Consider the following 27497-nt stretch of genomic DNA (forward strand, 5'->3'; position numbering starts at 1 on the left):
GGGGGCGGACAGCCGAGACCCTGTCGCTCAACCTGCCTCTCCTTTGGGAACAGAAAGTTTGAGGGAAGATGGAGGAAATAGGTGAATGTGGGAAATATACTAGTCAACATTTGAAGTGGATCAAAAAGGTTTATCAAAGTTGTCCTAAGACAAGAATGGGTATTAGGAATTGGTTTTATGTAAACTTTTATTAAAGGATTTGATCCACTTCGAATGTTAGTTTTTTAGTGCTGTTTGAACACAGATGGTTTTAATAAATATGTGGAGCAGATGTACTCTGAGACTATTGTAACGTTATGCCCTGTGGGCAAAAATGATTAGGAACCTATTATAAAACTACAGTAAAAGTGGATTACATTATGTGCCATTAAATAAGAGAAGGCTGCTGATCAGATGCTCAGCTGAATCTATCAAATGATTATATAGGGATATTCAAGAAAATCTTTGTCTTTAGGCCAGATATGTCTAAATTCATCTACAATACAATCCTGTAAACTTCAGTGTATTGATTTGTTTTGCTCTCTATGGATCTTGTTTGGTTTAAAAGGGGGTTTAATAATGGGATCCTCCTACGCTTACTGTGGTTGTGCACTTCAAACTCTCATGTCTCTTCAGTTTGACAAGAAACAGGAGCAGGAAAATTTAATCTGAAGGTGATACTCATTCCGAAAGGCCACAGGGGTTACATAAATCACTCAATGACAGGGCTAAATCAAATCAGTTTTTCCCTTAGGAAAGGCCTGCTTACAGTGGGTGTTGGCCCAAAGAGAGAAAATGGTTGGGGACATTGATGAGCATAATGTAGACAGAAAGAGAGAAAGATTAAAAATACTGAATACAATAAGTGAAAAGGGTTTGAGAAACAGAAAAACAGAGGGGAAAAAACATTGAGGTGAGATTTTGAACCTGCTTACATTTTATTTAGAATGTGGAGCATCTTTCATTGAGAAATCTCATCTTTATACAACACTAAATCCTAATTTGACTTGATTTGATTGAAAACATTTATGAGCTAATGAAGGATCTCAGCTCTAATAAGGTATTGTAGAAATGTGTGTGTGTGGGGGTGTCTATGTGAGAGTATATTGTCAACAAGATTTTTAGGTGCTAGGTGATCACCCAAGCAAAGTCGCTTTTGTGATGCTGGAGTGTTGCCAGGGTGTTTCCCTGCATTTGGGCTTTTTGGGACCGCCAAAAACACAAAGCCGGCACTTATACATGGGTTGCTAAAAGCAACTAATTTGAGAGAAAGTATGTATTACCATTAGTAAGCTAATAGGGAAAATTGCCATAGAAAGCACCACACAATCTTAACACAGCTATTTTTATTAGGACATTAAAACTTTTATGGGTAATAAGTCCTAAGTGTTTAAATATACCCAGCACTAATGTGAGAGAAGAAAGATCCATATGGCTGAGTTGTTTAAACGTTTCAAATCTTTAATGCACATTAGGTCAGTAAATCTTGCTTAAAATTGTTTGAAAATAAACTTGAAAATAAACAATAGATAACTAAATCACGATTACAAAATCAGTCTTCCGATGCAATATGTTATTTACAGCAATAATCTGACATTAAATCGATTTGCACAGATTAATTAGTACTTCACCTCCCACGTGACATCATCAACTATGTTGTTAAACCAACATCGTTCAAACGATGAATGTGCGACAAAGTTATGTGCGACAAACAGTCATGACAAGGTAGTTAGTTTCTCCAACGATGCATCGTACTATGGTCGTTCAGCAATGAGTTACGTCGTTGTTTGGGAAGCGCACCCCAGATCTGTGAGGTGATCTGAACACACCCAACAAATTTGAGTTTGAATGCTTTTGCAGAGAAGAATGGCAAAATATTTTAAAGTCAGGATGTGTGAAACTGATTGACACTTACACTTTAAGATTGCATGCTATGATAAAATCTAAAAGTGCTTCAAGTAAGTATTAGTTTAGGGGTGTTTACACTTATGCAACCTTGTTATTGTACAATTTTACCCGCCATTTTTCACCCCAAAATGATTATTATTGTTATTCACTTTAATATATAGGTTGGAATTTCGGAATAAAGGTGGAACTCGTTCCAACATGATTCCTGTTCGTTTTATGTTTTTTAAATGACAAATACCTGCAATTTTAACAGGGGTGTGTAGACTTTTTATATGCACTGTATGATGTGTACGCGTCCTGCCCTTTAATAAAACTGATTAAGAAAATCTACCCCCCAAAAAAACGTTTATTCACTACAGTATACAGTATGATAACATTTGCCCATAAATTCTTGCTACTTTCAGTTAATATACTTTAGGTCCACAAGCCAGACCACCTACAAACCAGCATAAACCAGAATTAATGCTGTTCTTAATTAATCTTTTTAGCAGGTTAGGTAGCAGCTGGTCTGATTGAACATTAAGCATCACAGCATGCCATATGATTATGTGTTAATGTCTTTTCACTCCAGGATGCCGCCTGGTTCAGAGGCCCCCACTGCCTCTGCTGCCGCCGCCGCTGCCGCACCACCAACTGTGGCTGTAAGTCAGGGCAAACCATCACTGCGCAGGATCAAGGGTCGCATCCACAGAAGCAAGAGTCTGGACAGCATGGATCTACTGGACGGCAATGTGAGTCTATACAGTGCACACATTCGGTGCTCTAACTGCAAAAAATGACTTTCTTATTAAGTATTTTTGTCTTGTTTTTAGTACAAATATCTAAAAATTCTTAAATCAAGATGAATGACCTAAGAAAGTGGCCTCTTGACAAAAAATATCAAATTTAAAGGGGACATATTATGAAAATCTGACTTTTTCCATGTTTAAGTGCTATAATTGTGTCCCCGGTGCTTCTATCAACCTAGAAAATGTGAAAAAGGTCAACCTAGTAACTTAGTTTTGGTGAACCATTCTCTGCAAGCATGTGAAAATATAGGTCATTGTAATTTGACTCCTATTGTGATGTCAGAATAGGATAATACCGCCCACTTTATCTTCACTATCCAACCACAGCACAGCCATTTAGTACAGAGAGAAAGAGAGAGAGAGAGAGAAAATAATTCACAGCACAATTGAGTTTCAATTGCAACAAACCACCATCATTGTGATTAGTGTTTGCACTTCATCCACTCATTTGCATGTTAAATGACACACCCCAAAACGCCACACTTTTGCTCAGGCCTACAAAGTGGCAATTTTAACATGCTGTAATAAATTATCTGTGGGGTATTTTGAGCTAGAACTTCAATTACACGCTCTGGGGACACCAAAGATTTAGTTTACATCTTAAGAAAATCTCATAATATGTCCCCTTTAAGTGAATTAGATTTTTTTTAATACCACATTGGCAGATTTTTTTGATTGTTTTACACACAGTACTATACTAAGTAAATACTAAGTAAGAAAGTCATTTTTGTTTTTGCAGTGCTCCTGTTCCTCTATTGACTGTGAAATTCTGTGATTGGAGAAATTTGGTACTAGTTAGAGCTGTGTTTTCGATGAATTAACCCCCAGTTTTACCTACAGCAAGCTGATTAAGCAGCATACTGGGTGTTTAATTATTTTTAACACTTTTTACGGACAAAATGTGTATCACTTTCTTTCTAGTAAGCTTGAGTTATGAATCCTTGAGTCAGCATCGCCAATTTTCTTGAGATAACACTGCATTTTCTTTAAAAACTGATGTTTCAAGTAATCTTAAAATAATCTGTCCTACTGTGAGAATAACCGTTTGATCATGACTGGGTTGTCAGTTTTCTTTCTTTCTGTGCCACAAGGCTTGGTTAAATATAGATGCTGGTGGATTTTCTTCTTCCCTCCTGAGATTAACTTAACATGAGAGTCATTTTTTATTCAATACTGGATTTTCTTATATCAAAACAGCAATTTTTACTTAATGCATGACAGCATCATGTTGTTCTTATTTGTGGTTACATGCACAAATTAAATGGCGCAGGGACACTCCACTTTTTTCGAACATAGGTAAATTTTTCAGCTCCCCCAGAGTTAAACAATTGATTTTTACTGTTTTGGAATCCATTCAGCCGATCTCCGGGTCTGGCGTTACCATGTTTAGCATAGCTTGGCATAATCCATTGAATCTGATTAGACCATTAGCATCGTACTCATAAATGACCAAAGAGTTCCGATATTTTATTAATGATATTACGCAGTGCCCGAAATTAGTCCCCTGCTATTAAAAATTACCAAAGGGACTATTTTCAGGCACTGTGTCATATCATTGCGCCTGCTGCAGTCATGGTACGGCAGCAAAGTCCTTGATTATGACGCCAGAATGAGAGTATAGTTCCTAGCCATATCGGCTTAGAAAATCGCAAATTGAAATTTTTCGTCAGTCTTAGTACACAATATAACTACAAAAGAGTGAAGTTTTAAATAGGATAAATAGGATTGTCCCTTTAATGGCTACAAGATATAAAGGTTCTGACCTCACCACATTTCACCACAAATTTCTTAAGTCTTACTGTGGGTTCACACCAGACGCGAGTTCAATGATTTGCGTGAGTAGATTACATACAAAATCAATGCAAAGACGCCAGCAGATGCGCCCTCACATGGGGCAATGCGAATGACGCGATATGGGCGGCGCATTTGCTATTCGCCTCAAATGCGTCTTCGCCCAAGTTGAAAATATTCAACTCAAGTGAAAAAATTGCATAACACGAAGTTAAATCCCGCTAGTAATCTAGAGCGAGCAACGCGATGCTACGCGTTTGGTGTGTACGTAGCATAACACCGTAAGCATCTGACCATTACTGTGTTCAAACTAAGCAGACAGAAATTATTATTCTCTTTCCCCTAATAACCTTCTTATTGATGTTAGTGGTCTACAAGTTCAAGGCAACAAAAGACAGTTTACTGGAGTGGAGTTAACCTGTAGCCTTGCATTGTATCACACAAAAACATTTTTATAAATGGTTTCATTGGACGATTTCAAAGCGTTGTCACGGTTACGTGGCTGAAACGAATTGAACTTTCGGTCTGTATTTATTTATCTGTCTTGAAAATTCAGTTCTTTATTTATCAGTACTGATCCACACTCTGTTCTGATTGGCCACAACAGACAGCATTTTTATTTATTAGTGTGGACCGGAAAAACGCTTGTCGCTGAAATCTTGTTTCTGTCGTATCATGTTTGGTAAGGACACAGTGTATAAGTCCTGAGGAGCCAGACCTTCACATTAAGCTAGTTGGATTTTATTAGGCAGCCGAAAAAATTCATCGGACAGATTTTCTTTTATATGCTCTCGCCCTGAAGCGCAAGCTGACAGACAGCAGCGCAGTAGGTGGTGTGTTGCCATTCATATTCCACACTGACAGATGCGATCATGTGACGTGCAAGGCAAAGTGCGAGTCATGTGATCATGTGCACAGCTCACTGATGTCAGAGGCGTGTAGAAGTGCTGCCATTAAGCAACAGAAACATATGTGTGTGTGTTTGTGTTTGTTGGTGTGTGCCTGTGCTTTCATCCATGTATCGCATGTGTGAACATGCTGTATTTATGTGAGTGTGTAGATCCTACATCATCACCAGATGAGGTAATTCAGGCTCGCAGCGAGCGTCACACATAGGACAAACTATTTAATGCGATATGCATGGGGTGCATGCAGACATTTTTAAAACATCCCATATGCCGCCGTTGCTGAATGATTTATTTTAGTGAGAAATTAGAGGAGTAATCTCACAAATTAAATGGGTAAGCTGCTTGATTCGAGCCCTTAAAACCATGATATCCTCTTGAATCTGAGGTGAACTGAAAGCAGCTTGCACCGGCCCTGGTCATTTCATGTGCATTCCCGAAAGGGGGAATGAGTAACAGTCTGGCAGGAACACCAACCAGCCGTTTTAGAAATCCAGCATCACGCTAATGTGTCGCTAATTCACTAAAATGCAGTGTTTTAAGAGAGCTGGGACACATGCATGCTTTATTTCATGTTTGTGACTCTACAATAGAGATGTCCACATGCTGACTGAAAAGCTGTGTGTTCATTTGTTTTACAAATGTTCTCTGAAGGGTGTTTAATGTGGTCTTTAGTCTTTTACTTTAGCCATTTTGTGGTTTAATTAACCTCTTTTCCCCTGAGCTTCAGTAATTGACACCCCTTTTGTTGGAGCAATTTTTTCCCGTTGACATGTAATCGCTGCATCGATCACGGGGGTGTCCGTGCGTACGCTTGTGTGTACTTGTCTTGGACACGTGGTGTGTGCGCGAGTGTCTTGATAAAGGGGCAATCCTACAGTATGTAGATGAAGCCTGATGGCAGTCTGTACGTGAAAAGACTGTGTAGAAGCTAAATTTAGCAATGGTCTCAGTGCAGTTCACACTGGTTAATATATTATTGATGATAAGGATGTGGATGGGGGCCAATGTCCAGGGAAATTTGAAGCCTGTCTGGTTTCAGATCTGTTTTAACAAACAGGAGCCCCTGATCATGAGTTGGGAATATGTGACTGACTGGGACTATTCATTTGGTTGATAAAGCTCTACACTCAGCGGTATTCACCAAAGTAGCAAGTGATGCTAAATTATAATCAAGTGCATCTGTATAAAATCCCAGAATCATACATTATGCAACATATGCCACACATGCTGTGATGCTCGTGCTGGAAAAATAAAGTGTTTCCTGACAAAATGAGAGTTTTATATTTTAGGCATGAATATAAATCATCTGAGCAGCTTAAGCAACAGCCTCACATCAAGAGCACAGATTGCCTAATAAATTATTTTTTTTCTTTTTTGTCATAATTTTTTGTAGATTTTTTTTATAGCAGATCCCTACAGTTTTATCTGGGAAGAGCTTATTGGCTCTGTTCAGGTTTGTGTTGAGAGCCAAACCTCCTTATTTTCCACTTATCCACCCTTGTGGGTGTTTGTAGTAGTTCACCCTTGTAGTTTACTTTGTAGTATTCTCTAAAGACAAATGGAGTATTGCAAACTTGAAATATAAACACATTTGTGTCAGACGTGTACGGAGGATATTGGCTTATGGCCTGATTTTGAGTTTATTGGAAAAGGGGAGGAATTCCCTTTACAGGAATGAGGTTACATGCGCCGTGATAATTCAACAGTATTGAAAAAATCTACTGAAGTTAAGAGTAAAAAACAACCCAGACTCATCAGAGACCTTGAGATGGAGACAAAGATGAAGAAAAAATTAAAAGCAAAGAAAGAATTTGTGTGAGGGAGGGGAGCGGACTATCTATGTGTGTGAGAGAGAGAACAGGGATATAAAAGGAGAGGAAAATTTAGATGTAAGTCTTATAGTGTCTGTCTAAACTAACTCACAGAGGCTAACTGAGGCATCCATCATATATGACTTCAATAAACCAGCGTTCACTTGGGATCAACACATCTAGATCTGACTGGATCATAAGTAGATGGAATCTAAATGTGCAAATAGAGATCTCTTCACGTAACTTGTAGCCATCTTCACTCTTCTTGCTCTTTGAGTAAAAATACTGATAAGCCCTGTCAAACCACAAGAGGCCACAATTAATTATTAAGATAAAACCGTGACTCCTTCATCTGTCTTTAAATGCAAACTAGCTTAAATTATGTGGGACAAAAGAACACAGATCAATAATTTAGACTTGTATATGTGTGTGAGGCAGAGAAAGCTCGCTGAGAAATGCCCTCATCTGCCCTTGATTGTCGAATGCAATCTGTCATTTCTCTTCACCAGTCTCATGTCTTAATGGTAAAGAGCTGTTTTGAAGCTTGCAGGAAGTATAATGTGCAAAAAAAAAACTTTTTTTACAGTAAGATAATTTGCATTTGCCACTTCTGCTCATCTCGCTCTAGGCTTGGAACCCGCAACCAAATTCCTGGCAGGCCAACTATGGCGTTTTTCCACTACATAGTATCTCAGTACGAGTCACTTTTGGGCGTTTTCCACTGTGTACACTACCTGGGGGGCTGCAGTGGCTCAGTGGTTCATGTAGGATGTCTACAAACCGGAAGGTTGGTGGTTCAATCCCCGGCTCCACCGGACCAAGTGTCCTAGAGCAAGACACCTAACCCCAGCTGCTCCCGACGAACGAGCTGGATGGTGCCTTGCATGGCTGACACCGCCGTCGGTGTATGAATGTGTGAGTGAATGTGAGGCAATATGTAAAGCGCTTTGAATGACCATAGGTCTGTTAAAAGCACTATATAAATGCAGTCCATTTAGTACCTGGTACTTTTTTTAGCATCACCTCGGTTGAAGTTCCAAGCGAGCCGAACCAATACTAAAATGTAAGCTGTATACACTGCAGATCACTGATTGGTCAGAGAGAATCGTCAGTACCAGCGTCATTGCTAACTGCAAGATTAGCTTACCCTAGTGTGTTGTTGAGCAAACCAAGTGATGCCATCGCCTGTGCTTTGTTGTACAAAATTATTATATAAAAGTTTCCAAAATCCCTTTTAGCATTGAAAAACATCCACATGCTAAGAATCAAAACAATTCCATCGCTTTGCTCTATTGCTCCAGTGTTGTGTGTTTGTTTGTGTCGTGTTTACCATAATTTCACCGCAGTAGAGGCCTTGTATCTATAAAGATAAGTCTGTAAACCCACTCTGTAAACTGAAGTGGAAGAGCAAAAGTCGCGTTGTGCCGAGCCTAGTCGTACGCAGTAGGAAAGTGCTTTAAAGAGCACCTATTTTCCAATTCATGATTTTACATTTCCTTTGGTGTGTGAGTGTGTGTTAAAATTAAAACGTTTTGTGTGTGTGGACCACTATTTTTAATCAAGAATTTTCGTGGACCACCTCATAATACTCATTATAAAATATGTCTACACAAAGTCCTGAATGAATCTGCACCTCTAAATAGGCTTACTAGCACTAAAACTATAACTGGTCATCACATCAGTACAACAGGTTTGTTAAAAGAAAGTTTACTGCACAAAACGGCTGCCACATATTCATACACCGATCCATTTTGTACGGCACTGAACTTGAATGTCACGCCGAGCGCCACTGGCCTATTTTAGTATTCGCACAATAACTTGACAATTTAATTAAAAATTTATATCAATATTATTTATATACATATTCTTAAAATATACATATTCTTATTTTGCCTTTACATGGACCACCTGCAGTACCCTCACGGACCACTAGTCTTATTTCAATCATGTGGAACCGGTGTCCATAATAGAATTACGTAAATCCAACAATTTCATTGTAGCCCAGGGCTAGTGAACTGGCAGCCTGCGGGCCAAATGCGGCCCTCCAATCATCTTTATCCGACCCACGGTCATCTTTGTCTGATTTAAAATTAGCGTTGTAACATTTACCTTTCCACTGTACATAAGGATGTCAGATATTATATATAAAATAATATAAAAATATATAAAAGGTAAAAATAGGGGTTAAAGTTTGGCCCACATCATATTTTTTGCTTTTCAGAACGGTGAATCGATGGGTTTCAAAGAAGCAGAGCATAGAGGAGAAACAATAATGTACGGTTTTTAAACCATAAACCATGCAAACACATTGCATTACTCCAAGTACACATAATACATTCTTTTTAGCAGTGTAATAGGGACTTTAAATAATGGCTAAAGGCCAACATCCCACTCATAAGGCAGCCTAAAATAAATTAGATTTCATTAGGCTTTTTAATGATGCTGGAGTCTTAATCTTACAGTACAGTGATTTAACATCTTTATCGAAAAAATAACTCATTTATTTTAAGTAAAATTCTGAAAGATATTAAGTGCATCTTTCCGTGTCAGCAGCTGCCACTCTTAATGGGCCAATAAAAAGTGTGTTCCTACTGTGCTCATTTGATCTTTAGTAAGTCTTTATCCAATATGCTTCATTTATGAAAAGTAGTCTGATGGTGTATTTAGTTACGATGGACACCCGGCAAATGCGCGCACACACACACACACACACACACACACACACACACACACACACACACACACACACACACACACACACACACACACACACACACTGTTCTTACTGAAATGCACTTACAAACAACCACTCATATGATTATGCATCTTGGGACCATATATTAAATATTTTACTGTGCCCAATTTCCTCTTCATAACTGAAAATCAATAAAACTACAGCAAAAAACTCGAACACAGATAGAATAGATTACACAGCATTGACTGTGTAATGCCACAAGCACAACAGGTAAACAAAACAAAAATCACACAGCGTCAGCTGCACACGTTTCACCATCACAACAGATGCATTTTGCAAGGCTTCTCGTGGAGACAGTGTTGTTAGGCTTACGATGGCATATCTGCTGTGTCTGGTGAGAAATTCACAGCTTTGAGGAGAACACATTGTGAGCTGCATGTTGTGCTGGTAGATAGCACGCAAACCCCCTCCCCAACCACCTGCCTCAGTCCTTGACTGACACCAAAATTAACCCTAAATCACCTTAACACCAACCCATACGCATATCATAGCATTACGATTTATCAGACACATGCATATTAGAATCTAAAGCCTTTATTTAAATATGGCCTTCGGTTTCACCATTTTAGCCCAAGCACCATCGTTTACGCTGGGGAACGACGGCGCTAGATAATAAATAGGCTTTTCTCGCTCCGTGAAACATGCTGTTCTGTTGTGTCGTAGATCACTAATGTGCCCCGCATGCTATTATTAAACGCCTTCACAAATGTTTCCTCAGGTCTTAATTAAAATAAGGAGCATTCATTAGGCGTTTGAAACTGGTGATCATTCACTGGGCCATCACGCAGAATGGTCCTGAAGTCCTGAATGTACCATTCCTAGAAATAAGCCTGAAGATGTGCCATTACTATGGTCATACATTTTACATGGACACACAGAAGGTCAGGGGGAAAATCAAAGCTCAGGGGCGGTAGATGGAATTTTGATTTACGATGTGGTGCGGTGTGCGTGACTAGGAGTCTGTATAAGGTATGTATCTGTGTTGTTTACGACAAACCAGTCTTTGTATGTAACATATATGCTTGCCTCTTTTTTTTGTGTTGATTTTATCATTATAGATTATAGTCAGCAGTTTAAAAGAAATAAAATAAATAAATAAAGGACTTTTTTAAAGGACCCATTTTATGTTCCTTTGTGCTGATATTGAATTGCTTTTCAGTTACAAACTCGGCACAGTGTTTATGGTGTATTTGGGCAATGCACTTTATTTTAGTTAACTGTGTATTAAGGGCACAAGTGCATGGGAGCACAACGTCAAACACCAACAGGTTCACTCGCCCCTGAAATTCGCCTGCCACCACTGATTCAGTGCAAGCCAAAGGATTCAAGTCTTTTAGTCTGTTGCTATGGAAACAGTTGGCCGATGGGGGAGAAGAAGAAGAATGATTCTTGATAAATTCTTTTTTAATGGAGAGAGCATACGAGAATGAGAGACTGGAGGGGGGAGGTAGATAAAGTGATATGGAAGCTGGAAAAGGGATGGAAGGGGGCACAGTAAGGAGATTCAGAGATGAAGAAAATGGGCATGCATACGGTTTATATTAGATAAGCCTTTTCTCATTCAACCTGCTTAACTGAGGTTAGGAGGGTCTGGTGGTCTGGTTTCACATTAGCTCTGCTTGACACCTTAATTCAGCTGAGCTGATTCTGCAGCTCAAAACAGCAAGAAAGTGTAGATGGCTGGTGATGCTGGGCTGTTTTGTGTGTCTTGTGTAGGCTTCACACACATCTTACCTTTACAAATTCATTTCGCCTTTAGGCTGTTTTTACACCTCCGCTTGTGGTGTGTGATATCTGAGCTCAGAAAAAGGAGGCTATTTGGTGATATAAAGCAACGCTGGTGAATGAAACATGAGCTGGAGATTTAGCAAACATTATGATGATTATTCATCAAGTTTTTTCTTTAGCATTTACAAAAATATTTTCCTACTGATCCAAGGGTACATTTTAAAATGATACCATTTGGCTTTTGATAGGCGCTTAAAGGGATAGTTCACCCAAAAATGAAAATAATTTCATTAATGACCCTCATTCCGTTCATCTTCAGAACACATTTTAAGATGTATACTGTCCATGTCCAGAAAGGTAATAAAAACATCATCAAAGAAGTCCATGTGACATCAGTGGGTCAGTTAGAATGTGTTGAAGCATCGAAAATACATTTTGGTCTAAAAATGACGACTTTATTTAGCATTGTCTTCTATTCTGCGTCTGAGGTGAAGCGTATGCGTGAGACTAAAGTCACGTGACTGCAGTGACGCAGATGACGTATGACACGCCTGACGTGTTATCTGGTGCGCCCCATCTGTTTTTTTGGGGGGGGTTTGCACACTGGCTTCATTTACAGTCGGAGGGAGACGCACGCTGTAAGTTTGGAAAAAAAACTTCACAAACATGTCTGAGGATAACACGTCATCCGCGTCACTGCAGTCACGTGACTTTAGTCTCACGCATGCGCTTCAGAACAAGAGGAAGAGGAAGAGAACACAATGCTGAATAAAGACGTAATTTTTGTTATTTTTGGACCAAAATGTATTTTCAATTCAATTTCATTTATATAGTGCTTTTCACAATTGGTAATTGTTTCAAAGCAGCTTTACATTAATAGAAGCAGGGGAAAACACAGAAAATCGACAGACAACATAATTAGCAAAATACAGCGGATATGAATAAACTTTATATATGGGATGTAAATGGTATGTAAACGGATAAGGAGATTAAACAGGTTCCGTTGGTGGTCGTTGGTCAGGCATCGGTTGGGCATCACGTTGAAGGACGGCCAGTAGATCATGGTGTGTTGACCTCCACGGCAGCCGGAACTGGGTCTGTTTGTCTTAATGTCCTCGTGTTCGAGGACGAGACAGGGTGAGAGAAACAAAATCCTATTAGCATAGGGGCCGTTTGCATTGAATGCAAGTGTCACACAATGCCTCAACACATTTTAACTGACCCACTGATGTCACACGGACTACTTTGATTATGTTTTTATTACCTTTCTGGACATGGACAGTATACCGTACGTAGATTTTCAATGAAGGGTCAACAAGCTCTCGGACTAAATATAAAACATCTTAAACTGTGTTCCGAAGATGAACGGAGGTCTTACGAGTTTGGAACGACGTGAGGGTGAGTCATTAATGGCATTATTTTCATTTTTGGGTGACCTATCCCTTTAAATCCAAAAAAACTTGCAGTGCATTCAAGGTATAGATACTGTATGCAAGTTCCGTGGGAATCAAACCTTCACCTTCCCAGAAAGCAGACGACTCTGGGCTGGATCAGGTGCAGATCCGGCCCAGAGTTGTCCGTTGTCTGGGTTTGCATTGTTTACACAATGACCACAGGATGAGAAGGAGAGAGAGCTTGGTACCTCCAAAAAATTGACCTGCAAAAAATGTATTATGGTTATTTTCTAAACATCAAAATAAATAGTTTGCACCTAACTAAAGAGTATTTTTTTATATATAGAACAATAACATGAATCGTTTTTCAAAGTTTTTACTATTATTAGTATTTGAATTCATATGAGCTTGATTGATGTTAGCATTGTTGAGAAAACTGGGAGTTTCTTTGTACCCAGCGAAGGCACAACAGCCTCAAGCTGGATTTATCATGGTCCATCCCCTCTGCTGTGCCCCATTAAGATCAGAGCCGCTATTTCTGTCCTGTACCTGTGGCGGGATGTTCCCTGCATTGTCTTCATGCCTCCTCATTCAAATTCCATTAAATAAGGGAATGGGTTGTCTGGGCCTCTTTCTGACAAAATGCTCTGGAGGAGTTTAAAGAAAGTGAAGGGGTCTAATGGAAACCTTTAAAGTGGGTGAGCTGAAGTGACCAGGGGCTGCTGTCTGGACCTACTTCAGTCACCAGAATGTGATCTCCTGCCAAACACGATCATTTTATGAGAGCGAGCGAGAGAGAGAATAATTTAAACAAAGAAACAAAATGTAAGATAGATTTAAGGAGATATGTCTACCAGGACATTTACTAGCAGCAGAAATTGACCGTTACGTTACGCAACTGCTGAAGCAATTAAGGTAAAAGATCTGCTGTCCGACTGAAGGTCACAGGTCATCTTATGCTGCACTTTTTCCACTTTAGTTACACACCAAATTTATGGTCCATAGGTTTGATTAATGGATTCATCGATACTCATATCATTGAGGCTCTTACACTTTATCATGACTTGCTTGAGTACAGTGGCGGCCAGTGACTTCTTTTTCGAGGGCGTTTGATGCGATGTTCGTCACAACATGTATGTAGCCCATCATGTGTGTGGTTTGTAATTTTAAAATATGTGTTATGCATATCGAGTGATCCTATGTGCATCACGTGTCTTGTCAAAATAAGTGCCTGCTGCAGACGTGTCTAAAGGGTTTATGATTAAAGATACGCTCGCGTTTGCCAGATACTCGCATAATCTCATGCGTAATCAGAGTTTATTGTTAAGGGAGTGTCTTGGGTGTATTTTGTGAACGTTGACGTCTCTTTTATCATAAACGGTTTTGACGCGTGTGCAGCAGGCACTTATTTTGACAAAACATGTGATGCACATGGTTCACATGACACAAACACATATTTTGAAAACGCAAGCAACACATGACACTCCGAACACTTATTTTGAATTAGCGCCCCTCGGATGAGCAGTCACGAGCCGTCACTGCTTGAGTATCTGAGTTGCTACACATACAAGCTTGTAGAAAAAAGAAAAAGCAGGAGACAGCTTCAGGTGTGCTCTAATATTTGTGTAAAGAAAATCACACAGTCTTTTGAATCAAAGTTGTTTATGTTAAGTACGTTTGACGAGTCACTAGACACAGGGACGGATTATGGCGATGATGTGCCCTGGGCACGGATGTCTCAAAGGCCCTCCTTTACCAATTTTTGGGGCAACAGCGTTGCACCTGTATGCACAGGGCTCAAGTGTTGGTTCGCCTCTGTCTGTATGCCCCATTTTACAGGATTAACAATGGCACTAATTCGCGGGGAGAGAATGCACACAATATTCTGTACTTTCACACCACAAATTGGTTTATTTATATCTCACCAGTATCTGACAACATACTGTACAACATACTCAATCAAAAAGCCCGGTTGCATGAAAGTCCTTAAGATAAGAAATCACTTAAATATAAGGTTAAGGGTGTTCTTAATAAAAAATGGGTTGCAAGAAAAAACCTTAAGTGAACCTTAAGGCTGTCAATAACTATTTACCCTTAAATGCTAAAGTATTACCTTAAGTTCTGTTATGCGTTGCTACAAAGTCCTTAAGTCCCATTTTCCCTTAAAAACTTAAGGAACTATAACAGGTCTCTTAACCTCACACGCGATGGCTGATTTTATGGTTATTTAAGAAAATGAAGTACCAACGCGCATTTCTAACAATCGAAAGAATCCCTAGAGAAAAGTGATGCGCATTTATTAGGAGAATAGAGGTTTGATCGTCCGTCAATCTAAACAGTTTCCAGTTTGAATTACTTTCAGGTTTTAAACATGCGGCACTTTACAGTCTGTTATTTGCGATGTTTCATTGTACACAAATCCGCCGTCTGTTGAGCTGCGTGCGTTGAATTGTTTACGCTGTGAGATTTTGTAATTATAGCAACCGCTCCTCCTCTGCTGTCTTTTGGCAGAGACTACCGTAAAATACTTAGAATAGACACTTAGGTAAGGGTGACAGTTAAGACCTTTGTTGCAACGCTCTTAAATAAATCCCTTACCTCAGAGATTTTTTTCTCCCTCAGGGAAACCCTCACTTAAGGAGTTTCATGCAACCGGGCAGGCACACCTCTCCAAATCATATCACAGGAGAAAATTCTTATTTGAAAAACGCAGAGTTTCCATTGGAATTAATTGAAAACATGCGCTGGCCGCGAGTGTAAAAGCTTTGTGTGTCCAGCCCCTTAAATCTTAGAATAAAAAGTTGGTTTAAATTTACCTTAGCTTCCACAACATCATCAAAATCCAGTTCCCTCACAAGATCGCATTCAATGGCCATTAAAGACAGTGAATTTAGACGTCCTTGACACATTTTGCTTCTAATCGTTTTTTACTCTTGCCATTAGAGAAAATGAACGTTCTACTTCACAGTTGCTGAATGGCAAGGTGATGAAAAGCTGTCCTTTTTGTGCTTTCTTATCACTCATCCACTTGGTTGTGGGTTTAAACTCATTTTTGTTTTGGTTTTTGAGTAACCGTCTTCTATGCGTGACTTTAATATTACGCAATGCTTTTCACTCGCCTCTAGATGTCCCTCTCAACAGCGCAGCAATACATAAAAATTATTTATTTGATTTATTTACATGTTAATACTTTGCAACTGCAAAAAACACATTATTCCTCAATATTTAACACAATTTTACTGAAAATAAAATTAAAATAAAAATATTTATTTGAAAAGAATAGACACAGTAAATTTGACAGGGCCCCCTGGTGGCCAGTGCCCTGGGCAAGTGCCCAGTAGGCCCGTGCGTTAATCCGTGCCTGACTAGACAACTACATTTCCTTTGATGCAGTGCACATCCAATCCTATTGTTTGTAATAGGGTTTAATTTGTTTTTATGTCATTTAAGCTTGATATCAGTTGATGTCTTTTGTCTTTTTCTGACACCAAAATGTAAAATTGTTAAATGATACTGTTTAAATTAAGTACATGAGGTTATCTGTGAACACTTGCAGTAATACATTTTAGTTACTTTTACTGTACTTCTCAAAGTGACCTGCAGGGGGCAGAGTTTCACCACTTTCTGATTCAATACATACGAATGTGGCCACAGTGTTTTACACAACCACGGTGTCATACAATGAAAAGGACACACTCCCCTGCTTCAACGCACTGTCCCCCACCCCAAATGAAATATTAGGATAGTAAAGTCTTTTGATCTGTTTATTGTTGGTCCGAGAGCAGCACTCGATACAGAAGAACCTGTTAATATGATTAGGCATGCCATGCAATGAAGCCGAGTGCATAAATCATAGTGCAAGTGTGCTTGTTCCCTGATTGGAGAATACAGCACTTGGTGTGATATCTTTGTATGGGTTGGAGAATAGGCTGTGTGTTACAGCATGATGTTAATCTTGTTGGGGTGGACCTGTGTTTACTCTTGGGCTTTGCATACTGTAGCACCAGCTGAAGTTGCACCTGCCAGGTTATTTAATTAACTTCAAATGATGTTAAAGTTACTGCCAGTGGGTATTTTTCTTTCCATACAGCCACTTTCCCCACATATTCTTTCTTTTTTTTCTTAGTTTCTTAATGAGATTTGCTGGCATAGTAGAGAGAGAGAAATAGAGAGAGAGAGAGAAATAGAAAAATTAAGTTTTTGGGTAAAGAGGATAATGACAAGGCGTCTTTTTGTACCAGTATAGTGTTCTTCAACATGTTTCACTTCAGAAACAAAATGTTATTGGACAATATAAAAACATTCATATTTTAAGAGATGTCCTTAATTTTAACAATTTATTTATTGGTTTATTTATTGTACAACACAAAATCATATTTATCCAATTTGTTAGTGTTAATGTGGCTTGTGGCCTGACATCTGTTTATTTACTGCGCATGGTATTCTTTATGTTTTTATGGGTAAGGGAATGTCACATAATCCGTTCATGTTGGCATCTTTATCTAGTTTCTACTGCGTGACAAATAATGAATTTGTTTTCACTGCATTTGACAAAAATGATTTCCTCTCCCTTTTGTTATGAAACCGACAAGCTTTTTATTTACATATCTTACCTATGCATGATAATGTGTTCAGTTACATTTCATTGTTTGCATTGTTTTTTTCATGCTGTCCTATTAGAACAGATGTGCAATCTTTGACTCAAGAAGATCTGCTTCAGTGCATTTTGAGAAGATGAAGAAGATAACTATTAATACTGTTGAAGCTTTATAACTGACAGACATACTGTGAAGGGCTCATAGTCTTATTGTATCCGTTGCTGAGCCAACTTACTAACAATTGAGGAGATCAGATGCAAAACAATCTGACATGCTTTCTTGTCAGGCTCTTATGTTTAGGTTCAGTAATTTCTGTTTAAAGGGGACATGGCATGAAAATCTGACTTTTTCCATGTTTAAGTGCTATGATTGGGTCCCCAGTAGAGATGCGCGGATGGGCTTTTATTTCATCCGCAACCGCATCACAAAACTCATCATCCGTCCGCCATCCATCCGCACCAACGTCTCTGACCAGTTTTCAAAACCGCACCCGCCCGCCATCCGCTGACTGGGCGATGCAAGTCGCTGCTGATGACAGCCGCTGCTGATGACAGCCGCGAGACTAGAAAGCCTTAGAATATAAGCAGTGAACTCAGGCTATGTTTACATTAATGCGTTTATCCTTTAAAATGCGTTACTTTTGCTACGTTTACGCCTTTCATCTACATCACCGTTTTCGACCCTCATAAACAGATTCGTTCGTCAACGCTGCAGACCCTGTTTTAGTTTAAGAAATCAGACGTTGCGGTGAGTGTAAATGTAGATGGAGTCTTATGTAAACAAACAGCTGGTGTTAACGTGACAGCGCATCATTTTCAAAGTAAAAATTATTTTATTCAGGTAAATGGAGGTTTGCAACGGAGGTTTTGACAAAAATAGTAAACATCTACCAACCAGCTATTATAAATGCTATATCGGATTGTTTTAACATGTATCATAATGTCTATTTTATATTCATGTTTGAGTATTGTTGGGTTTGAATATTGTTGTAATGTGTTTATGTTTTGTTTAATTTTAGTTAGCTTATTACGAAAGATAGACTGTAATTTTAAACGCCATATAGGGCGTTGTAAAGGCCAATATGAAGGGAGAATTGTAATGGGTCAGACATTATTTTCGAGTTTAATTTAAGTTTTGTTTTCTACTTTAAAATGAATTTCGTTTCAGATAATTTGTCTCTTAATTTTAATCGATGTTTTGTTGATAAGTTTTGTGAATATAAATTAATAAAAACAATAAACTCAACGTCATTAATATTTAATGCTCGTTTAGCTAGCGAAGGACGTGCACGGACCTCGCACACATTTAAAAATTAATGCAATAAGCATTTCTAGGCTAAAACTATACTTCACCTCTTACTATGTTTGATTGAAGTTTGCATTTGCTGAAATTTATTTTTGCTTCAAGCTCGTTTAGTACTGTTCACTTGAATGCTTTCTTTTTAAATCATAAAGACCAGTCTCCGATCGGCGCACATGACATGGGACAAAAATAAATAAATAGCCTAAATTAAACGCACAAATTACATGGTCTGCACTAGTGTCATCCTCCTGATTTACCACTTTGTAAAACTTATTCCAGGCAACCCTTTTCTGACCTTTTATTTCCTTTGTTTTTAATTCTCATTTTTTTTGAGTTTGCCACGTACCTCCTTCGCCGGCGTTGATAAGAGCTGTGTCAAAATGCGTCCTCATTTCTCTGCGCTGTTAATGATAGAACGAATGGATCCTTAACATGCCGAGGCTATCCCAAACAATTAAAACCTTTATTAAATAAAAGTGTATTTAGAAAACTTTTTCTTGTCACTGTTTTAGTATTATAAGTTATGTTTTGTGTTAATATTATTCGGTTTATGTTGCGTATATTTCTAAGGTTGATTATTTGATATACTGTTGTTGAATAGTTTAATCTACATCAATGTGTCATATTTTCTGAAATAAATTCATATTTTTCTGATTACATATTTATTTTAATAAGTCAGAAATGTCTCCGCTGTTTATTGCTGACAGGCGCGATGGGCGCTACTGGGGGCGCGTGCAACAGGTGACCCAAATTATGGGTCCTCTGAAGGCTAGACCGTCTCATTTCAGTTCTCTTCGCGAACTTCTGAGCCTGCCACCTTGATAGACATAATGCTCACCTTTAAGGTCGTATGCTTTGAAGAACAAAGCTAATAACAAGCAGTCGATCCGCCACCCGCCCGAATTTAATTAAAATATTATTTTTCGTCACGTCATCCGCCCGATCCGCAGTTTATCCGCGGAGTCCGCGGCTGTAACCGCCAACCGCGCATCTCTAGTCCCCAGTGCTTCTATCAACCTAGAAAAGGTGAAAAAGATCAACCCAGTAACTTAGTTTTGGTAAACCATGATGTCATAAGGAGCTCTTATTATAATAATACCGCCCCTTAATCTGCACTATCCAACCACAGCACTGCCATTTAGTGCAGTGAAAAGCACAATTGAGTTTTAATTGCAACAAACCACAATCATTGTGTAGGGATGCACCGATAGGATTTTTTTGGGCCGATACCGATTTAAACAGACAACTTCTGGCCGATACCGATGCCGATTGCTACTTCAAAAAAAGTTTGACTTCTTTCCCCCCACTAAAGTGCAGTCTGTTTCTTTTATTGTTCAAGACATTTGAGACAGCTCAACAAAGGTTTTCTGTCGGTGCTTAAGTATAGTGCACAACAGAACATTAAATAATTTTAATTGAACAACAGACATGCAATTCATTGCCTTTATGTGGTTAATTAATAAACAATCGGTATCGGCCTTTCTCGTGCTATTGCCGATATGCCGATGGTTTCAAATTCATCAAAAATCGGCCGATAAATATAGGCGGCCGATACATCGGTGCATCACTATCATTGTGATCAGTGTTTGAGTTTCATCAGCTTGCATTTTAAAGGACACACCCAAAACGGCAATTTAACATGCTAAATTATTTATATGGTGTTTTGAGCTAAAACTTCACGTATGTGCTCTGGGGATACCAAAGATTTATTTGACATCTTAAAAAGTCTTGTGCCAATGCCCCTTTAATGGCAATGAAAATGTTATTAGTCAGTAATTGAAATGCCTTATTTTTACAAATGTAACAAAATTCATAGACAAAGTAAACAGTTGCAAAAATGACTAAAGATGCAACTAGAAACATTGTTACTAATGAAAGCAAAAATGAAGAAACTGAACCACACATTAGGGGGCGCTGTGATCCATATCTGGTTGTATTCAGATCTAAGTGCTCACAAGGGACCCACATTTGAACGTGTTTCGCACAACTTAAAGGACTTTGCTGAAAATTGTCGTGGTTCTGCCCACAAAGCGGTATTTCTGAATGGTCTGAGGCTGCGATGCAGATTTGAAGCAAAGATATTTGATGAATTATGAATATATGAGCGTTTGGTTGATATCATTATCTCATTTTTGACGTAGGTGGCGTTTAGAGGTTTTGCATCTGAGCTCTTCAATTAGGCATATTCATTATATATGGATTGATGATGTCTGTTATATTTCAAATAACTCTCTCATTTCTGCATGTATAAATGAATGTTGTAAGTGACCTGGAGTTGTACATACTGCAATTATGAACAGTTTTTCAAAATTATAAAAAATGGTTGAATAAAAGGTAAAGTGTGGTTAAGTACTGTATGTGTGTATGCACGGTTGGACGTCAGGTTAGGTGATGTAATATGTGCTGAATTTCTTGTGAGGCAAACTTGGCTTTCAGTAAGATTACTTTAGTAGTAAATATGATTTTTTCAATTAATGAAACGCCCTCTCAGGCTCCCATCTGCACACAGATGTAAATAAGTAACACCCACAGTTTATGTGGTTATAATCCAGTGCAAGAGAGGAAATGAAATGAGAAAGCTGTGGCTGTATTACAATGAAGTATGACTTTATTTTGGAAAGAACCCAGACTCACTTAACTATGAAGGCATCAATTTATGTTTAGCATCTATTTCTTTCTTTTTCTATGTTTGAAGAGCATATTATTTTCACTTTTACATTCCTGATCTCCAGACGTGTCTACAAACACAGTCTGCACAGGATATCGACAAACAGTGGCGGCTCGTGACTGCTCATCCGAGGGGCGCTAATTCAAAATAAGTGTTCGAAGTGTAATGTGTGTGGTTCATAATTTCAAAATATGTGTTTGTTGCGTCGTGTGAACCATGTGCATCACGTGTTTTGTCAAAAATAAGTGCCCGCTGCACATGCGTAAAAAACGTTTATGATAAAAGAGACGCTCAAATTCACAAAATACACCAAAGACACTCCCTTAAAGCAACACTATGTAGTTTTTTTACCTTTAAATAATGTCTCTAAAATTATTTCAGTGATAGAACAACTTTTAACTGGACAAATTGTACTGTTGCTGCAACCTGAGCAGCCTCCTAGCTGCTACAAGCACACTCTGAAAGTGGCGGTGGAGGGTAGAGCACACAGCCCCGCCCCTCCCCCTGCCTGCAGAAGAGTGTCTGATACCAGGCACTGTTGCGCTTTTCAACCACATGGGGGAGCTGTAAGTCATTTTTACATGGAAACTACATAGTGTTGCTTTAACAGTAAACTCTGATTACACATGAGATTATGCGAGTATCTGGCAAACGCGAGCGTCTCTTTTATCATAAACCCTTTACACATGTGTGCAGCAGGCACTTATTTTGACAAGACACGTGATGCACATAGGATCACTCGACATGCATAACACATATTTTGAAATTACTAACCACACACATGACGGGCTACATACATATTGTGGCGAACTTCGCATCAAGCACCCTCGAAAAAAGAAGTCACCAGACGCCACTGCAAACAAACCAGGGAAGGATCCTAAAAGTCTCATTCTCCGAATGAAAATATGCTACATAATTAATCTCATGCCGTTTGCTCCCTAGTAATCCCTCAGGAGTGAGTGATTCGCTACCCCTCTTCTGAGGGATTAGATGTACCTTGCCATAGCCCTTTCCCTTTACATTTATGCATTTGGTATTTATCCAAATCGACTTTTATTCAAATCATGCATTAAAGGTATACATTTAAGTGCTGTGGAGATGGACAGTCAGTAACTATGTTCATCTTTGGGTGTAGGACATATTGAGTTGCCCTAGACTAATTTTTTTGCAATTCCATAGAACAAAGCTCAAACATAAAGATAAACCGAGTCTCCCCGGCTATAGCTGATGTCCTCTGCAGTTTCATTAGTTCTTAAAAAAAAAAATGTGTGTTACCTAAATCTTTTATTTGTTAGGGTTGCTCTGCACACCACGTTTAAGTGTAATTTATAGTCGTGTGTAGGTTCTACGCCATAGGCTATGCGTAGGCTGTGCGTAGCTCTGCGTTTTTTTTCCATCTTATTCACAAGATACTATAAACTTATCCTTGGGATGAAGTGGATCCAAATCCAACATTACATTGTTTTGGTTATCAAGAGCTTTTTGTAATCATTCCCAGATGTGTGCACACAGTAAATCAAAACAGTAGGACACCCTACCACCCCAATACTACAATATCTGAACCTACACCCTTATCAGGAATGAACCAAGTCATGACACTAACAGCTGGAAGTAATAGCCTAGTGGGTTGGAGCAACCATTTTGCAAAACAAGGATATACAAAAGAAAAATTGAAAACGTAAAGAGTATTAGGTGGAAAGAAAGAGAAGCAGAACAGATAAAAGAAGAAGAGTTGTTTTATCGCCCAGCAGGCTAACATGAAAGGAGAGTCTAATTAACATTGATGATAAAAGCTCATCGTCTCTGGCCAGCTGCTCATGAATCCACAGCACCATTGATCATTTGAGAACCTGTCGGCCAGTCCAAACACACCACAATATTCCAGTGAGCTTTTAACATGTCTAAGTATGTATGCATGGACAGAAACATATGTACATATGTAACTCCAGTTGTTCCTGTTGTTTTCTTAATCTACTTCAGGTAACATGTTGTTGTTTCATGAATGTACCTTCAGGATGAAAGATTCAGGATTATGAATAGGAGAAATTCACTTAAAATTAAGCAAGTAAATAGCTTATGAAATTGGATGATGGACACTGCTTTGTTTTTTGTTTTCCATCCCTTTATTTATGCACTGAAAAAAACGTGTGGAAACCGGTTGTACATGATTGAATTACGTATTTTTGTTGTCATTTTATTTTAAGAAAACTTGATTTAATTATGTTGAACCAGTGTCCATAATTTAATTACTGTATGTAAATCTAGATCTTTTCAGATTGTTTATGATGAAATAGAACGGTTTTGACTGAAATTTCGACATATGCGGCTCCCCCGAGAGTTTTCGGGTGTTTGTTGTTTCACCTCCCACCTCTACAATGGGTGTATAAGTGCCCTGAAACAATCCTTCGTGAAATGCATTAAACTTTCGTTTACAAAGACGTGAAACTCACCGAGTGGTCAGGGGTGTTCACTGATGTGCTCACACAGAAGTCGCTGCAAAAGATGCTTTCCAACAGGTGTTTTAGCATTCGTTGTTAACTTGTGGACCTATTTTTCCAAACGCCTCACACCCGTACATTCTTCCGTTGAGAGCTTGAATAATAGACACTCCAGCCCAGTTGGTGGCGATAATCCGCCTTTGCCAATTGCAAGAATACAAACAACATTCCCGGCGCGGAGTAATACCGTTTCTCACAGCACATCTAATACAAGTCAATGGAGTTGGACAAAAACTACAATAGAACCTGTTGGAATGCGTATTTTGCACCAATTTTTGCCTGAGCATACCAGTGAACACCCCTGACCACGTAAACGAAAGTTCAATGCATTCCAGGAAGGACTGCTTCAGCGCACCCACACACCCACCGTAGAGGTGGGAGGCGAAACAACAAACACCCGAAAACTCTCGGGCAGCCGCACACGTCAAAATTTCAGTCAAAACCATTCTACTTCGCAAACAATCTGAAAACAGGGCTTTAAGTGTAAAATACCGAACTTGTCCTTTAATTCAATCATGTGCAAACAGTGTTTTTTTTAAAGAGTTTTACAGTATTACAAACTTTTCTCATACAGGTATTTCAACAATACAGTTAAAATTACATTTTCACATTCACTTTAATTTCAAATGTTTACATGAATATAATACAATATATTGTGAAAATCATTTAAAAGAAAAAAAAGTTTTTCTTATGCATTTGTGCAGGTTTGTTGACCTGAAGGCAAACAAGGCTCAAGTAAGACCCCTTGTGTTTTTAATTTCCGTCTCTCTCTCTCTCTCTCTCTCTCTCTCTCTCTCTCTCTCTCTCTCTTTCTCTCTCTCGCTCTCTCTCATGTGGGGGTTGGATGAAGACCTCCTGTGTGCTTTGACATTCCACACAGTAATGATATTATGGGTGAGGCTTTATGGAAAGAGTCAAGAATGTGCTGTGGAATGTTTCGGTTAACATGGTGTGTTTGGCTTCAGACCCCTTGCTCTTTGTCAGGCAACAGTCTGAGTGCCATGTCAAACGTGTCTCGATCAAAATGCCCTGCTGATGGCCAGGCGACTGAGAGAGGTCCTGTGTCCCTGTCTCAGATGTAAGGAGTGGCTGGTTTTTAAATCAATACCAGTGTGGCAATAACTAGTGGTGTCATCTGAATTATGGCATTGCCTTGGTGGCTGTCAGAGTGCATTTGCTCTGCTGTGAAGCATCTGACTCACTCACATGCTCTATACGCAGGATTCCCTCTCATTGACCATGAGACTTCAGGGATCAATAACTCATTTTTTTTGTGCGGTAAAATATGTCAAATGATTTAAATAAAGACTATTTATAAATGATAAATATTTATGTAAATACTTTATTGCTTTATATTCTCAGGGGTTACATAAAGAAAAACATTCAATTTAAAGGAATATTCAATTTTCTTAAAAGAAAAATCCAGATAATTTACTCACCACCATGTCATCCAAAATGTTGATGTCTTTCATTGTTCAGTCAAGAAGAAATTATGTTTTTTGAGGAAAACATTGCAGGATTTTTCTCATTTTAATGGACTTAATAGTCACCAACAATTAACACTTAACTCAACACGTAACAGTTTTTTTCAACGGCGTTTCAAAGGACTATAAACAATCCCAAACGAGGCTTAAGGGTCTTATCTAGCGAAACGATTGTCATTTTTGACAAGAAAAATAACAAATATACACTTTTAAGCACAACTTCTCGTCTAGATCCGGTCGTGATGCGCCAGCGTGACCCCACGCAATACGTCATGACGTCAAGAGGTCACAGAGGACGAACGCGAAAATCCGCCCCAGTGTTTACATTTGTTGAGAAAGAGGACCTTTCCTACGTTGTTGTATGTCAACTGATACTAATTAATGTCTTTGTGTCAGTTTATTGTTTACAATGGTCCGCAAATGTGCGTTTTATATATGTAACACGTGACCTCCCTACGTCACTAGGCATTTACGTTAGGTCACCCTGGACCGGATCTAGACGAGAAGTTGTGCTTTAAAAGTGTATATTTGTTATTTTTCTTGTCAAAAATGACAATCGTTTCGCTAGATAAGACCCTAATGCCTCGTTTGGGATTGTTTATAGTCCTTTGAAACTCTGTTACGTGAAAAAAACTGTTAAGTGTTGAGTTAAGTGTTAATTGTTGGTGTCTATTAAAGTCCATTAAAATGAGAAAAATCCTGCAATGTTTTCCTCAAAAAACATAATTTCTTCTCGACTGAGCAAGGAAGGACATCGGCGTTTTGGATGACATGGTGGTGAGTGGGTTGTCTGGATTTTTCTTTTAAGAAAATTGAATATTCTTTTAATTAAATTAACAAAGAAACATTACAAAATTCTAAAAATATTAACATTTTAGGCCCTGATATGACTTCAGTGTTTATATAAGAAAAACATATGCAGTCCAAACAGTTGGAATAACATCATGACTATGTAAATAATTCACATGATCTCCAGATCTCATCCCACTCCTTACACAGTGAATAGATTTTCCTTCCATTGGAATGCATAACATTGTGTTTTTAGCAAAAAGGAAAGCTTTAAATATATATAGAAATCCTTCAAAAACATGTTACTCTAATGTTCCTCTGATGATGTTTGATTAAGAACAAGGATGTTTATATGATAAGAGAGAAGCTCATGCCAGAATAAATGTAATTTGTAATTTGATAATTTGCTAAATAATATACCACTGTACTAAGTACAGTACTCAATTCAGGCATCAGTACATGCCCGACACGGCCGTGAAACTGATTTGTTGTTATGTGACAATGGTTTGATTGTATTTCCCATTGCAATGAAAATGAAGCATGCCGTTTTGAGTGTTGGACTAACAGTGTGCATAACATTAGTGTTTGGTATGTTTAGTTTGTAACAATGTTTCAAATGTCATGTTGCTATAAAGAGGTCGTGTAGAGAGGTCAGACACAAGATGACGTCATGCTATAGGTCACATATGAAATAATAAATGCTGGTACCTCACCAGCACACACACAGTCATTATTATCAGAGTTTGCAGCACACATTTAGGGCATTTAGGGTACTTTAAAGCAGTGGTTCCCAAACTTTTTCAGCATGCGGCCCCCCTTGTGTACGGTGCATTCCTTCGCGGCCCCCCTAAAGAAAATTTGTGACAAAAAACGTTCTAAAACTCAACATTTTAATAAAAAAATATTAAATTATACAAAAAAGTAGTGGTTTTGGTTGGCAGCCTTATTTTTTAGGTTTAACTACACAGAATTCATGATAAATTAATGTTTTTCATAAAATGTCATAAATCTGGAGCCCCCGGCACCATCTCGCGGCCCCCCTAGGGGCCCCGGCCCCCAGTTTGAAAACCACTGCTTTAAAGATGATGCAAGTTGC

General features: G+C 38.6%; 1 protein-coding gene across 10 annotated transcripts in view; it reads left to right on the plus strand.

The window, feature by feature from the left end:
* The window catches only part of tjp1a (tight junction protein 1a), a 144713-nt gene that overhangs the window by 30588 nt on the left and 86628 nt on the right, over nucleotides 1–27497 (plus strand). For all 10 annotated transcript variants that reach the window (XM_073858949.1, XM_073858944.1, XM_073858946.1 and 7 more), the window contains exon 2: nucleotides 2459–2618. In XM_073858949.1, the coding sequence (XP_073715050.1) occupies nucleotides 2459–2618 (160 nt within the window). The remainder of the gene's footprint in view (nucleotides 1–2458; nucleotides 2619–27497) is intronic.

This window comes from Misgurnus anguillicaudatus, chromosome 21 (genome assembly GCF_027580225.2).
Source record: "Misgurnus anguillicaudatus chromosome 21, ASM2758022v2, whole genome shotgun sequence".
Taxonomy (NCBI): Eukaryota; Metazoa; Chordata; class Actinopteri; order Cypriniformes; family Cobitidae; genus Misgurnus; species Misgurnus anguillicaudatus.